This window comes from Nematostella vectensis, chromosome 2, assembly GCF_932526225.1.
Source record: "Nematostella vectensis chromosome 2, jaNemVect1.1, whole genome shotgun sequence".
Lineage (NCBI taxonomy): Eukaryota > Metazoa > Cnidaria > Anthozoa > Actiniaria > Edwardsiidae > Nematostella > Nematostella vectensis.
Genome location: NC_064035.1, coordinates 21,485,647 through 21,502,341, shown reverse-complemented (window position 1 = coordinate 21,502,341; position 16,695 = coordinate 21,485,647). Strand labels below are relative to the sequence as shown.

Below are 16,695 nucleotides of genomic sequence, written 5' to 3'. Positions count from 1 at the left end.
ACCCCTATCCCAACCACACATTTCTCATCACCCAAGCCTTCCCTATCCCAACCACACATTTCTCATCACCCAAGCCTCCCCTATCCCAAACCACACATTTCTCATCACCCAAGCCTCCCCTATCATAACCACACCTATCTCATAGCCTTCCCTTTCCCAACCGCATTTCTAATAACCCAAGCCTTCCCTATCCCAACCACACATTTCTCATCACCCAAACCTTCCCTATCCCAACCACACATTTCTCATCACCCAAGCCTCCCCTATCCCAACCACACATTTCTAATCACCCAAGCCTCCCCTATCCCAACCACACATTTCTTATCACCCAAGCCTTCCCTATCCCAACCACACATTTCTAATCACCCAAGCCTCCCCTATCCCAACCACACATTTCTAATCACCCAAGCCTCCCCTATCACAACCACACATTTCTCATCACCCAAGCCTCCCCTATCCCAACCACACATTTCTCATCACCCAAGCCTCCCTTTTCCCAACCACACATTTCTAATCACCCAAGCCTTCCCTATCCCAACCACACATTTCTCATCACCCAAGCCTCCCCTATCCCAACCACACATTTCTCATCACCCAAGCCTTCCCAATCCCAACCACACATTTCTCATCACCCAAGCCTCCCCTATCCCAACCACACATTTCTCATCACCCAAGCCTCCCCTATCATAACCACACCTTTCTCATAGCCTTCCCTTTCCCAACCACACATTTCTAATCACCCAAGCCTTCCCTATCCCAACCACACATTTCTCATCACCCAAACCTTCCCTGTCCCAACCACACATTTCTCATCACCCAAACCTTCCCTATCCCAACCACACATTTCTCATCACCCAAGCCTTCCCTTTCCCAACGAAACATTTCTCATAACCCAAGCCTTCCCTATCCTAACCACACGTCTCATCACCCAAGCCTCCTCTATCCCAACCACACATTTCTCATCACCCAAGCCTTCCCTATCCCAACCACAAATTTCTCATCACCCAAGCCTCCCCTATCCCAACCACACATTTCTCATCACCAAAGCCTTCCCTATCCCAACCACACATTTCTCATCACCCAAGCCACCCCTATCCCAACCACACATTTCTCATCACCCAAGCCTTCCCTATCCCAACCACACATTTCTCATCACCCAAGCCTCCCCTATCCCAAACCACACATTTCTCATCACCCAAGCCTCCCCTATCATAACCACACCTATCTCATAGCCTTCCCTTTCCCAACCGCACATTTCTAATCACCCAAGCCTTCCCTATCCCAACCACACATTTCTCATCACCCAAACCTTCCCTATCCCAACCACACATTTCTCATCACCCAAGCCTCCCCTATCCCAACCACACATTTCTAATCACCCAAGCCTCCCCTATCCCAACCACACATTTCTTATCACCCAAGCCTTCCCTATCCCAACCACACATTTCTAATCACCCAAGCCTCCCCTATCCCAACCACACATTTCTAATCACCCAAGCCTCCCCTATCACAACCACACATTTCTCATCACCCAAGCCTCCCCTATCCCAACCACACATTTCTCATCACCCAAGCCTCCCTTTTCCCAACCACACATTTCTAATCACCCAAGCCTTCCCTATCACAACCACATATTTCTCATCACCCAAGCCTTCCCTTTCCCAACGAAACATTTCTCATCACCCAAGCCTTCCCTATCCTAACCACACGTCTCATCACCCAATTCTTCCCTATCCCAACCACACATTTCTCATCACCCAAGCCTTCCCTATCCCAACCACACATTTCTCATCACCCAAGCCTTCCCTATTCCAACCACACATTTCTCATCACCCAAGCCTTCCCTATCCCAATCACACATTTCTCATCACCCAAGCCTTCCCTATCCCAACCACACATTTCTCATCATCCAAGCCTTCCCTGTCCTTTCCACACGTCTCATCAACCAAGCCCTTCCTATCCCAACCACACGTCTCATCATCCAAGCCTTCCCTATCCCAACCACACAGTTCTCATCACCTAAGCCTTCCCTATCCCAACCACATATTTCTAATCACCCAAGCCTTCCCTATCCCAACCACACATTTCTCATCACCCAAGCCTCCCCTATCCCAACCACACATTTCTCATCACCCAAGCCTCCCTTTTCCCAACCACACATTTCTAATCACCCAAGCCTTCCCTATCCCAACCACACATTTCTCATCACCCAAGCCTCCCCTATCCCAACCACACATTTCTCATCACCCAAGCCTTCCCAATCCCAACCACACATTTCTCATCACCCAAGCCTCCCCTATCCCAACCACACATTTCTCATCACCCAAGCCTCCCCTATCATAACCACACCTTTCTCATAGCCTTCCCTTTCCCAACCACACATTTCTAATCACCCAAGCCTTCCCTATCCCAACCACACATTTCTCATCACCCAAACCTTCCCTGTCCCAACCACACATTTCTCATCACCCAAACCTTCCCTATCCCAACCACACATTTCTCATCACCCAAGCCTTCCCTTTCCCAACGAAACATTTCTCATAACCCAAGCCTTCCCTATCCTAACCACACGTCTCATCACCCAAGCCTCCCCTATCCCAACCACACATTTCTCATCACCCAAGCCTTCCCTATCCCAACCACAAATTTCTCATCACCCAAGCCTCCCCTATCCCAACCACACATTTCTCATCACTAAAGCCTTCCCTATCCCAACCACACATTTCTCATCACCCAAGCCACCCCTATCCCAACCACACATTTCTCATCACCCAAGCCTTCCCTATCCCAACCACACATTTCTCATCACCCAAGCCTCCCCTATCCCAAACCACACATTTCTCATCACCCAAGCCTCCCCTATCATAACCACACCTATCTCATAGCCTTCCCTTTCCCAACCGCACATTTCTAATCACCCAAGCCTTCCCTATCCCAACCACACATTTCTCATCACCCAAACCTTCCCTATCCCAACCACACATTTCTCATCACCCAAGCCTCCCCTATCCCAACCACACATTTCTAATCACCCAAGCCTCCCCTATCCCAACCACACATTTCTTATCACCCAAGCCTTCCCTATCCCAACCACACATTTCTAATCACCCAAACCTCCCCTATCCCAACCACACATTTCTAATCACCCAAGCCTCCCCTATCACAACCACACATTTCTCATCACCCAAGCCTCCCCTATCCCAACCACACATTTCTCATCACCCAAGCCTCCCTTTTCCCAACCACACATTTCTAATCACCCAAGCCTTCCCTATCACAACCACATATTTCTCATCACCCAAGCCTTCCCTTTCCCAACGAAACATTTCTCATCACCCAAGCCTTCCCTATCCTAACCACACGTCTCATCACCCAATTCTTCCCTATCCCAACCACACATTTCTCATCACCCAAGCCTTCCCTATCCCAACCACACATTTCTCATCACCCAAGCCTTCCCTATTCCAACCACACATTTCTCATCACCCAAGCCTTCCCTATCCCAATCACACATTTCTCATCACCCAAGCCTTCCCTATCCCAACCACACATTTCTCATCATCCAAGCCTTCCCTGTCCTTTCCACACGTCTCATCAACCAAGCCCTTCCTATCCCAACCACACGTCTCATCATCCAAGCCTTCCCTATCCCAACCACACAGTTCTCATCACCTAAGCCTTCCCTATCCCAACCACATATTTCTAATCACCCAAGCCTTCCCTATCCCAACCACACATTTCTCATCACCCAAGCCTCCCCTATCCCAACCACACATTTCTCATCACCCAAGCCTCCCTTTTCCCAACCACACATTTCTAATCACCCAAGCCTTCCCTATCCCAACCACACATTTCTCATCACCCAAGCCTCCCCTATCCCAACCACACATTTCTCATCACCCAAGCCTTCCCAATCCCAACCACACATTTCTCATCACCCAAGCCTCCCCTATCCCAACCACACATTTCTCATCACCCAAGCCTCCCCTATCATAACCACACCTTTCTCATAGCCTTCCCTTTCCCAACCACACATTTCTAATCACCCAAGCCTTCCCTATCCCAACCACACATTTCTCATCACCCAAACCTTTCCTATCCCAACCACACATTTCTAATCACCCAAGCCTTCCCTATCCCAACCACACATTTCTAATCACCCAAGCCTTCCCTATCCCAACCACACATTTCTCATAACCCAAGCCTCCCCTATCCCAACCACACATTTCTAATCACCCAAGCCTCCCCTATCACAACCACACATTTCTCATCACCCAAGCCTCCCCTATCCCAACCACACATTTCTCATCACCCAAGCCTTCCCTTTCCCAACCACACATTTCTAATCACCCAAGCCTTCCCTATCACAACCACATATTTCTCATCACCCAAGCCTTCCCTTTCCCAACGAAACATTTCTCATAACCCAAGCCTTCCCTATCCTAACCACACGTCTCATCACCCAAGCCTCCCCTATCCCAACCACACATTTCTCATCACCCAAGCCTTCCCTATCCCAACAACACATTTCTCATCACCCAAGCCTCCCCTATCCCAACCACACATTTCTCATCACCAAAGCCTTCCCTATCCCAACCACACATTTCTCATCACCCAAGCCTCCCCTATCCCAACCACACATTTCTCGTCACCCAAGCCTTCCCTATCCCAACCACACATTTCTCATCACCCAAGCCTCTCCTATCCCAACAACACATTTCTCATCACCCAAGCTTCCCCTATCCCAACCACACATTTCTAATCACCCAAGCCTTCCCTATCCCAACCACACATTTTTCATCACCCAAGCCTCCCCTATCCCAACCACACATTTCTCATCACCCAAGCCTTCCCTTTCCCAACGAAACATTTCTCATCACCCAAGCCTTCCCTACCCTAACCACACGTCTCATCACCCAAGCCTTCCCTATCACAACCACACATTTCTCATCACCCAAGCCTTCCCTATCCTAACCACACATTTCTCATCACCCAAGCCTCCCCTATCCCAACCACAAATTTCCCATCACCCAAACCTTCCCTATCCCAACCACACATTTCTCATCACCCAAGCCACCCCTATCCCAACCACACATTTTTAATCACCCAAGCCTTCCCTATCCCAACCACACATTTCTCATCACCCAAGCCTTCCCTATCCCAACCACACATTTCTCATTACCCAAGCCTCCCCTATCCCAACCACACATTTCTCATCACCCAAGCCTTCCCTATCCCAACCAAACATTTCTCATCACCCAACCCTTCCCTATCCCAACCACACATTTCTCATCACCCAAGCCTTCCCTGTCCTAACCACACAGTTCTCATCACCCAAGCCTTCCCTATCCCAACCACACATTTCTCATCACCCAAGCCTTCCCTATCCCAACCACACATTTCTCATCACCCAAGCCTTCCCTATCCCAACCACACATTTCTCATCACCCAAGCCTTCCCTATCCCAACCACACATTTCTAATCACCCAAGCCTTCCCTATCCCAACCACACATTTCTAATCACCCAAGCCTTCCCTATCCCAACCACACATTTCTAATCACCCAAGCCTTCCCTATCCCAACCACACGTCTCATCAACCAAGCCTTCCCTATCCCAACCACACGTCTCATCACCCAAGCCTTCCCTATCCCAACCACACATTTCTCATCACCCAAGCCTTCCCTATCCCAACCACACATTTCTTATCACTTAAGCCTTCCCTATCCCAACCACACATTTCTCATCACCCAAGCCTTCCCTTTCCCAACCAAACATTTCTCATCACCCAAGCCTTCCCTATCCTAACCACACGTCTCATCACCCAAGCCTTTCCTGTCATTTCCAAACATGTCTCATTACCCAAGCCTTCCCTTTACCAACAACACATTTCAATCGTTCCAATACTTCTTCCCCATTTTCCCTGAGATTTCCAAAGTGCTAGTCGAAATAGGTCAGCAGCTTTTACCTTTGAACGAAAAACGAACGCTTTTCAATAGTTTTACGACAGGAAAATATAAATGTTTTATTATCCAATGCTTGCAGGCATTTACCACACAAACTAGTTTACAATTCAATAAAAAAAAACCTGCGCACCTCACGTTTTTCTACAGACATTCTATTATTTACAGTTAATGTGCGCTTGTCATCGTTTGGCAAGTCTGCTGGGCGGAAGTGCGATAACACGCGGGCGTGCTGTCAGGCTCAGCTCGCCATAATTGGCTTCCGTCATGATGTTGAGAAGCGAGTTCTCAATGACTGACTCAAGTAGCGACGTGAACTCGGGCAAACTGGAACAGAACATTAGAATTGTGAGTAAATTTTGGCTTAACAGAGGTTGATCAGGGACTTTAGAGGGACAAGGGCGTATCTTGCAAGAAGTAGGTAAGTATCGTTAGTAGGAAGGGCGGGGGGTGGGCGTACATCTCGCCTTGAAGAGATGGATAAGGGCTCTAAGCAGGGAGCGTAAATCGTGCCTTTGAAGGGGTGGGTAAGGGTTGTTAGCTGGGAGGGGAGGGAGCGTACATCATGCCTTTGTAGCGGTGGGTAAGGGTTGTTAGCAGAAAGGGGGGGGAGCGTACATCATGCCTTTGTAGGGGTGGGTAAGGGTTGTTAGCAGGGAGGGGAGGGAGCGTACATCATGCCTTTGTAGGGGTGGGTATGGGTTGTTAGCAGGGAGGGGAGGGGTATGGTAAAGATGTGCACCTTCTGGCTTTGTTGCGCTGTGAAGCCTTCCATTCGGGGTCAAGAGACTCGTCTCTTAGATGATCAACCGCTGACAGGACGGAACTGCTACGCTGCACGATCTCGTGTGTCCGGCTGGATGCGCGGTCGTCGTGATAGGAGACTTGGTACGAGGACTAGGGACAAACATCAAACGTCATTGCCATCTATCTCGCGCCCTGTGTTTCATATCCTTAGAGACCATTGATACTTAGAGCCCATTAATCCTCCACAGCGGCTTACCAGCAGCTAAAAAAACCCTAAAAGTCCATCCACCCCTTTCTAACGTTGTCCGTACTCGAGGAAAAATGATGCACACAGAGGAACTATACAGAGGAACTTCTATTAGGTGACCATCCTAGGGACCGTGCCAAGTGATGTCTACAGTAGCACCTCTATTAGGTGACCACCCTAGGGACCATGCAAAGTGATGTATACAGTGGCACCTCTATTAAGCGGCTACCCTCGGCTACGAGGCAAGTTCCCACTTAATAGAGCCCGGCTGCTTAATTTTAGTTCCATCAGATGTCTACGTTACAATATGTGCTTTATCGTCCCCTCTCCTTTTGTCTTACCTCCTGAGCACGTGACTCGGCTAGGTCAGGCTCATCTGGGTACTCATGTCCAGGCTCACTGCGGCTGCTAGAGGACGAGGAGGCCCTGGATGGGGTGCGGTCGTAAATGTAAGGGGTCTCGCCAAGCTGTCTAAAGTATGGGACCGGCTCGTTATCCAATTCCCCAAGAGAGCCGTGGAAATTACTGTCCTCCAGCAAACCCCTGAAACAAGCGACAGGAACAAGTCAGTAGAAAAATACTAGCTCAACAAGTCAGTACGAAAAGACTTGCTCAACAAGACAGTAGGAAAATACTAGCTCAACAAGTCAGTGGGAAAATACTAGCTCAACAAGTCAGTAGGAAAATACTAGCTCAACTAGTCAGTAGGAAAATACTAGCTCAACTAGTCAGTAGGAAAATACTAGCTCAACAAGTCAGTAGGAAAATACTAGCTCAACTAGTCAGTAGGAAAATACTAGCTCAACAAGTCAGTAGGAAAATACTAGCTCAACAAGACAGTAGGAAAAGACTTGCCTAACATGTCAGTAGGAAAATACTAGCTCAACTAGTCAGTAGGAAAATACTAGCTCAACAAGTCAGTAGGAAAATACTAGCTCAACAAGTCAGTAGGAAAATACTAGCTCAACTAGTCAGTAGGAAAATACTAGCTCAACAAGTCAGTAGGAAAATACTAGCTCAACAAGACAGTAGGAAAATACTAGCTCAACAAGTCAGTAGGAAAATACTAGCTCAACAAGACAGTAGGAAAAGACTTGCCTAACATGTCAGTAGGAAAATACTAGCTCAACTAGTCAGTATGAAAAGACTTGCTCAACAAGTCAGTAGGAAAATACTAGCTCAACAAGTCAGTAGGAAAATACTAGCTCAACTAGTCAGTACGAAAAGACTACGAAAAGACGAAAATACTAGCTCAACTAGTCAGTAGGAAAATACTAGCTCAACAAGTCAGTAGGAAAATACTAGCTCAACAAGTCAGTAGGAAAATACTAGCTCAACTAGTCAGTAGGAAAATACAAGCTCAACAAGTCAGTAGGAAAATACTAGCTCAACAAGACAGTAGGAAAATACTAGCTCAACAAGTCAGTAGGAAAATACTAGCTCAACAAGTCAGTACGAAAAGACTTGCTCAACAAGTCAGTACGAAAAGACTTGCTCAACAAGTCAGTACGAAAAGACTTGCTCAACAAGTCAGTAGGAAAATACTAGCTCAACTAGTCAGTAGGAAAATACTAGCTCAACTAGTCAGTAGGAAAATACTAGCTCAACTAGTCAGTAGGAAAATACTAGCTCAACAAGTCAGTAGGAAAATACTAGCTCAACAAGTCAGTAGGAAAATACTAGCTCAACAAGTCAGTACAAAAAGACTTGCTCAACAAGACAGTAGGAAAATACTAGCTCAACAAGTCAGTAGGAAAATACTAGCTCAACAAGTCAGTAGGAAAATACTAGCTCAACAAGTCAGTAGGAAAATACTAGCTCAACTAGTCAGTAGGAAAAGACTTGCTCAACAAGACAGTAGGAAAATACTTGCTCAACAAGTCAGTAGGAAAATACTAGCTCAACTAGTCAGTAGGAAAATACTAGCTCAACTAGTCAGTAGGAAAATACTAGCTCAACTAGTCAGTAGGAAAATACTAGCTCAACTAGTCAGTAGGAAAATACTAGCTCAACTAGTCAGTAGGAAAATACTAGCTCAACAAGTCAGTAGGAAAAGACTAGCTCAACAAGTCCGTAGGAAAAGACTTGCCTAACATGTCAGTAGGAAAAGACTTGCTCAACAAGACAGTAGGAAAATACTTGCTCAACAAGTCAGTAGGAAAATACTAGCTCAACTAGTCAGTAGGAAAATACTAGCTCAACAAGACAGTAGGAAAATACTAGCTCAACTAGTCAGTAGGAAAATACTAGCTCAACTAGTCAGTAGGAAAATACTAGCTCAACTAGTCAGTAGGAAAATACTAGCTCAACTAGTCAGTAGGAAAATACTAGCTCAACTAGTCAGTAGGAAAATACTAGCTCAACTAGTCAGTAGGAAAATACTAGCTCAACTAGTCAGTAGGAAAATACTAGCTCAACTAGTCAGTAGGAAAATACTAGCTCAACTAGTCAGTAGGAAAATACTAGCTCAACTAGTCAGTAGGAAAATACTAGCTCAACAAGTCAGTAGGAAAAGACTAGCTCAACAAGTCCGTAGGAAAAGACTTGCCTAACATGTCAGTAGGAAAAGACTTGCTCAACAAGACAGTAGGAAAATACTTGCTCAACAAGTCAGTAGGAAAATACTAGCTCAACTAGTCAGTAGGAAAATACTAGCTCAACAAGACAGTAGGAAAATACTAGCTCAACTAGTCAGTAGGAAAATACTAGCTCAACAAGTCAGTAGGAAAAGACTAGCTCAACAAGTCAGTAGGAAAATACTAGCTCAACTAGTCAGTAGGAAAATACTAGCTCAACTAGTCAGTAGGAAAATACTAGCTCAACAAGTCAGTAGGAAAATACTAGCTCAACAAGACAGTAGGAAAATACTAGCTCAACAAGTCAGTAGGAAAATACTAGCTCAACAAGACAGTAGGAAAATACTAGCTCAACTAGTCAGTAGGAAAATACTAGCTCAACTAGTCAGTAGGAAAATACTAGCTCAACAAGTCAGTAGGAAAAGACTAGCTCAACAAGTCAGTAGGAAAATACTAGCTCAACAAGACAGTAGGAAAATACTAGCTCAACTAGTCAGTAGGAAAATACTAGCTCAACTAGTCAGTAGGAAAATACTAGCTCAACTAGTCAGTAGGAAAATACTAGCTCAACTAGTCAGTAGGAAAATACTAGCTCAACAAGTCAGTAGGAAAATACTAGCTCAACAAGTCAGTAGGAAAATACTAGCTCAACTAGTCAGTAGGAAGAGACTTGCCTAACATGTCAGTAGGAAAAGACTTGCTCAACAAGACAGTAGGAAAATACTTGCTCAACAAGTCAGTAGGAAAATACTAGCTCAACTAGTCAGTACGAAAATACTAGCTCAACTAGTCAGTAGGAAAATACTAGCTCAACTAGTCAGTACGAAAAGACTAGCTCAACAAGACAGTAGGAAAATACTAGCTCAACTAGTCAGTAGGAAAATACTAGCTCAACAAGACAGTAGGAAAATACTAGCTCAAGTAGTCAGTAGGAAAATACTAGCTCAACTAGTCAGTAGGAAAATACTAGCTCAACAAGTCAGTAGGAAAAGACTAGCTCAACAAGTCAGTAGGAAAATACTAGCTCAACTAGTCAGTAGGAAAATACTAGCTCAACTAGTCAGTAGGAAAATACTAGCTCAACAAGTCAGTAGGAAAATACTAGCTCAACAAGACAGTAGGAAAATACTAGCTCAACAAGTCAGTAGGAAAATACTAGCTCAACAAGACAGTAGGAAAATACTAGCTCAACTAGTCAGTAGGAAAATACTAGCTCAACTAGTCAGTAGGAAAATACTAGCTCAACAAGTCAGTAGGAAAAGACTAGCTCAACAAGTCAGTAGGAAAATACTAGCTCAACAAGTCAGTACGAAAAGACTTGCTCAACAAGTCAGTAGGAAAATACTAGCTCAACAAGTCAGTAGGAAAATACTAGCTCAACTAGTCAGTAGGAAAATACTAGCTCAACTAGTCAGTAGGAAAATACTAGCTCAACAAGTCAGTAGGAAAATACTAGCTCAACAAGTCAGTAGGAAAATACTAGCTCAACAAGTCAGTAGGAAAATACTAGCTCAACAAGACAGTAGGAAAATACTAGCTCAACTAGTCAGTAGGAAAATACTAGCTCAACTAGTCAGTAGGAAAATACTAGCTCAACAAGTCATAGCTACATGGGGTAGTGGTACTACCATGGTTACCTGATTATGACTGACATGACGTCACTATAGCTAAATGGGGTAGTGATATTACCATGGTTACCTGAGTATGACTGACATGACGTCGCTATAGCTACATGGGATAGTGATATTACCATGGTTATCTGAGTATGACTGACATGACGTCGCTATAGCTACATGGGGTAGTGATATTACCATGGTTACCTGATTATGACTGACATGACGTCACTATAGCTAAATGGGGTAGTGATATTACCATGGTTACCTGAGTATGACTGACATGACATCGCTATAGCTACATGGGGTAGTGATATTACCATGGTTGTCTGAGTATGACTGACATGACGTCGTAATAGCTACATGGGGTAGTGTTACTACCATGGTTACCTGAGTATGACTGACATGACGTCGCTATAGCTAAATGGGGTAGTGATATTACCATGGTTACCTGAGTATGACTGACATGACGTCGCTATAGCTACATGGGGTAGTGATATTACCATGGTTACCTGAGTATGACTGACATGACGTCTGTGATGACGTTCATCTCGCTGTTGGTGCACGAGACGAAAGCAGACAGGTCGCCTGTCTCCTTGTTCTCCTCGTGATTCACGACGTAGCGCCTACAGGTCAAATATATACTTTTATCACCAATGACAGGCAACCCAATCACATATAGAGGCTGGAATGACGGCGTCGGATTGAAGTACATTGACACCTCTATTAAGCAGCTTGGATGCTTACTGTAGTATTTTTTTCAAGGAATTGGAATTTAAGGCCTCTTATTAGGTGCCTGATTGATTTCTTTTTATATTACGAATTCAAACAGTCCTTCAATTGCAAGGTATCTTTCGTGTAAAGGAACTGGTATTCTTACTGGTCAATAATGAATTCGTTGGTGTTTTCCGGGAAACTTCTGTGAAACTCAGCGATCATGTGCGTCCTCGCGGTCACCCCCAAATGCAGCCAGAACGACTCAGGAGGGGAGGGCTGGGGAGGAGTGCCTGACTTCCTCCTCTGTTTACTGGTGTTCGTGGGCTCCTGACAGCCTATTGGGGGGAGGGCTTGGTAGCGCCTAAGATCGCTCTCGGATTTGGAGTGAGGGGTGTTGGATGAGTCCAGGGATCTCAGGCGTGGTCCGGACCATGGTATGGTCACGTCAGCTTCTGTGATGGTGAATGTGTATTGGCGTTCCTCCTGCTCGTTGGTCCACTTTATAAGTCGCTCGTTAAACATCGCCATTTCTGTCTCATCTACGATCTATAGCAATGTTTGTTATGACTGTCAGTACGGCGTTTGAAATGGCACAATAGTAAATAGTGAAGACTGACGATATTATTAGGCCTTCAGACTTCCCCTGTCGGTTGGCAAAAGGTTACACCTTAAATAAAATGTCTGACAGCGCGATATCAGTGTGAGTCCGTCAGAGGCTCCACTGGTTCACGATTTGAAAAAAAAAACAAAACAAAGGTGGTACAGCAATGCGTACTTTCGAGGTAGACATTTAGACTGAATATGCATTGCCTGAAAATTAAAACACTACGAAAAGGGGAGTGTCAAGTGTCGGTCCACGTTTACGTTATATTTATACAGGATCATAGCCTGCTAGCAGAATTCGAACGGTGTTACAAGTTTAGTATTTAGTACTGACCTCACACAGAATGTCCATGTCGTACATGGAGGGTGCACCACAGGAGAAGAACGAGATCTGCAATAGTAAGCGTGTGGTAAATAGGTAAATAAGAGATCTGTAATAGTAAGCGCGTGGTTAATAGGTAAATAAGAGATCGATAATAGTAAGCGCGTGGTAAATAGGTAAATAAGAGATCTATAATAGTAAGCATGTGGTAAATAGGTAAATAAGAGATCTGCAATAGTAAGCGCGTGGTAAATAAGAGATCTGTAATAGCAAGCATGTGGTAAATAGGTAAATAAGAGATCTGCAATAGTAAGCGCGTGGTAAATAGGTAAATAAGAGATCTGTAATAGCAAGCATGTGGTAAATAGGAAAATAAGAAATCTGCAATAGTAAGCGCGTGGTAAATAGGTAAATAAGAGATCTATAATAGTAAGCATGTAGTAAATAGCTAAATAAGAAAACTATAATAGTTAGCTTGTGACAAATATGTAAATAAGGCAAACCCATAGTTGTCTAGAAAGCTAATTGCACATGGCAGGCATGGTGTGGATGGGTGGGTGGCCATTACTGCAGGTGAAACACGGCACATCTCGGTTGGGCATGTCGAGGGTATAACTTCACCTTATAAACACTATACGTCATTAGGAAATAAAAAGTAGTCTTATCTTGGCGTTTCAAGCTTTAGACCAGATGTATGGATCAAATAAGTTCAAACACATTACGATGATGTGACATTTTAGACTCAACAATACTTTCAAGATGTATCTGCCTATATCCGCATAACCATAAACAAGACAGCACATGTGAAACTTGTCGGTACCTTCAGAAGTGTGGATTGTCCAGGGTGAAGGTAACCGTGATCAGGCTCTATAAAAACCACCTATCAACCGAAAGAGAAGGTAAGATAAGGAGTGCTGATAAGGGCGAGGATCTGCGCCTGTAGGGTGACTAAGGGGTAAAGCAGTAGACCTGTTGGGTGACTAAGGGGTGAACCTGTAGACCTGTAGGGTGACTAAGGGGTGAACCTGTAGACCTGTACGATGACTAAGGGGTGAACCTGTAGACCTGTAGGGTGACTAAGGAGTGAAGCTGTGTGCCTGTAGGGTGACTAAGGGGTGAAGTTGTAGACCTGTAGGGTGACTAAGGGGTGAAGCTGTGTGCCTGTAGGGTGACTAAGGGGTGAAGCTGTGTGCCTGTAGGGTGACTTAGGGGTGAAGCTGTGTGCCTGTAGGGTGACTAAGGGGCGAAGCTGTGTGCCTGTAGGGTGACTAAGGGGTGAAGCTGTGTGCCTGTAGGGTGACTAAGGGGTGAAGCTGTGTGACTGTAGGATGACTAAGGGGTGAAGCTGTGTGCCTGTAGGGTGACTAAGGGGCGAAGCTGTGTGCCTGTAGGGTGACTAAGGGGTGAAGCTGTGTGCCTGTAGGGTGACTAAGGGGTGAAGCTGTGTGCCTGTAGGGTGACTAAGGGGCGAAGCTGTGTGCCTGTAGGGTGACTAAGGGGTGAAGCTGTGCGCCTGTTGGGTGACCAAGGGGTGAAGCTGTGCGCCTGTTGGGTGACCAAGGGGTAAAGCTGTGTGCCTGTAGGGTGACTAAGGGGTAAAGTTGTAGACCTGTAGGGTGACTAAGGGGTGAAGCTGTGTGCCTGTAGGGTGACTAAGGGGTGAAGCTGTGTGCCTGTAGGGTGACTAAGGGGTGAAGCTGTGTGCCTGTAGGGTGACTAAGGGGCGAAGCTGCGTGCCTGTAGGCTGACTAAGGGGTGAAGCTGTGTGCCTGTAGGGTGACTAAGGGGTGAAGCTGTGTGCCTGTAGGGTGACTAAGGGGTGAAGCTGTGTGCCTGTAGGGTGACTAAGGGGCGAAGCTGTGTGCCTGTAGGGTGACTAAGGGGTGAAGCTGTGCGCCTGTTGGGTGACCAAGGGGTAAAGCTGTGTGCCTGTTGGGTGATTAGGGGGTGAAGCTGCGTGCCTGTAGGGTGACTAAGGGGTGAACCTGTAGACCTGTTGGGTGACTAAGGGGTGAACCTGTAGACCTGTTGGGTGACCAAGGGGTGAAGATGTTTGCCTGTAGGGTGACTAAGGGATGAAGCTGTGTGCCTGTAGGGTGACTAAGGGGTGAAGCTGTGTGCCTGTAGGGTGACCAAGGGGTGAAGCTGTGCTTGTAGGGTGACTAAGGGGTGAACCTGTAGGGTGACTAAGGGGCGAAGCTGTGTGCCTGTAGTGTGACTAAGGGGTGAAGCTGTGTGCCTGTAGGGTGACTAAGGGGTGAAGCTGATTGCCTGTAGGGTGACTAAGGGGGTGAAGCTGTTTGCCTGTTGGGTGACCAAGGGGTGAAACTGTGTGGCTGTGGGATGGCCTATGGGTAAAGCTGTTTGCCTGTAGGGTGACCAAGGAGTGAAGCTGTTTGCCTGTAGGGTGACCAAGGGGTAAAGCTGTGTGACTGTAGGGTGACTAAGGGGTGAAGCTGTTTGCCTGTAGGGTGACCAAGGGGTGAAGCTGTAGACCTGTAGGGTGACTAAGGGGTGAAGCTGTAGACCTGTAGGGTGACTAAGGGGTGAAGTTGTGTGCCTGTAGGCTGACTAAGGGGTGAAGCTGTGTGCCTGTAGGGTGACTAAGGGGTGAAGCTGTGTGCCTGTAGGGTGACTAAGGTTCGAAGCTGTTTGCCTGTAGGGTGACTAAGGGGTGAACCTGTGTGCCTGTAGGGTGACTAAGTCGTGAAGCTGTGTGCCTGTAGGGTGACTAAGGGGCAAAGCTGTTTGCCTGTAGGGTGACTAAGGGGTGAAGCTGTAGACCTGTTGGGTGACCAAGGGGTGAAGATGTTTGCCTGTACGGTGACTAAGGGGTGAAGCTGTTTGCCTGTTGGGTGACTAAGGGGTGAAGCTGTGTGCCTGTAGTGTGACTAAGGGGTGAAGCTGTGTGCCTGTAGGGTGACGAAGGGGTGAAGCTGATTGCCTGTAGGGTGACTAAGGGGGTTAAGCTGTTTGCCTGTTGGGTGACCAAGGGGTGAAACTGTGTGGCTGTGGGATGGCCAATGGGTAAAGCTGTTTGCCTGTAGGGTGACCAAGGGGTGAAGCTGTTTGCCTGTAGGGTGACCAAGGGGTAAAGCTGTGTGACTGTAGGGTGACTAAGGGGTGAAGCTGTTTGCCTGTAGGGTGACCAAGGGGTGAAGCTGTTTGCCTGTTGGGTGACCAAGGGGTGAAACTGTGTGGCTGTGGGATGGCCAATGGGTAAAGCTGTTTGCCTGTAGGGTGACCAAGGGGTGAAGCTGTTTGCCTGTTGGTTGACTAAGGGGTGAAGCTGTGTGACTGTAAGGTGACCAAGGGGTGAAGCTGTTTGCCTGTAGGGTGACCAAGGGGTGAAGCTGTTTGCATGTTGGGTGACCAAGGGGTGAAGCTGTTTGCATGTTGGGTGACCAAGGGGTGAAGCTGTTTGCCTGTTGGGTGACCAAGGGGCGAAGCTGTGCGCCTGTTGGGTGACCAAGGGGTGAAGCTGTTTGCCTGTAGGGTGACTAGGGGGTGAAGCTGTTTGCCTGTTGGGTGACCAAGGGGTGAAGCTGTGCGCCTGTTGGGTGACCAAGGGGTGAAGCTGTGCGCCTGTTGGGTGACCAAGGGGTGAAGCTGTTTGCCTGTAGGGTGACTAGGGGGTGAAGCTGTTTGCCTGTTGGGTGACCAAGGGGTGAAGCTGTGCGCCTGTTGGGTGACTAAGGGGTGAAGCTGTGCGCCTGTTGGGTGACCAAGGGGTGAAGCTGTGCGCCTGTTGGGTGACCAAGGGGTGAAGCTGTGCGCCTGTTGGGTGACCAAGGGGTGAAGCTGTGCGCCTGTTGGGTGACTAAGGGGTGAAGCTGTAGACCTGTAGGGTGACTAAGGGGTGAAGCTGTGCGCCTGTTGGGTGACCGAGGGGTGAAGCTGTGCGCCTGT

General features: G+C 46.8%; 1 protein-coding gene across 1 annotated transcript in view; it reads right to left on the bottom strand.

The window, feature by feature from the left end:
• Window positions 1–5,997: 5,997 nt before the first annotated feature.
• The window catches only part of LOC5513175 (cilia- and flagella-associated protein 65), a 100,385-nt gene continuing 89,687 nt past the window's right edge, over window positions 5,998–16,695 (bottom strand). The window contains exons 3-9 of the mRNA XM_032382648.2: window positions 13,607–13,666; window positions 12,799–12,855; window positions 12,025–12,407; window positions 11,657–11,770; window positions 7,297–7,498; window positions 6,704–6,858; window positions 5,998–6,288 (exon numbers count right to left, since the gene is read on the bottom strand). Of these exons, the coding sequence (XP_032238539.2) occupies window positions 6,144–6,288; window positions 6,704–6,858; window positions 7,297–7,498; window positions 11,657–11,770; window positions 12,025–12,407; window positions 12,799–12,855; window positions 13,607–13,666 (1,116 nt within the window). The 3' untranslated portion in view covers window positions 5,998–6,143. The remainder of the gene's footprint in view (window positions 6,289–6,703; window positions 6,859–7,296; window positions 7,499–11,656; window positions 11,771–12,024; window positions 12,408–12,798; window positions 12,856–13,606; window positions 13,667–16,695) is intronic.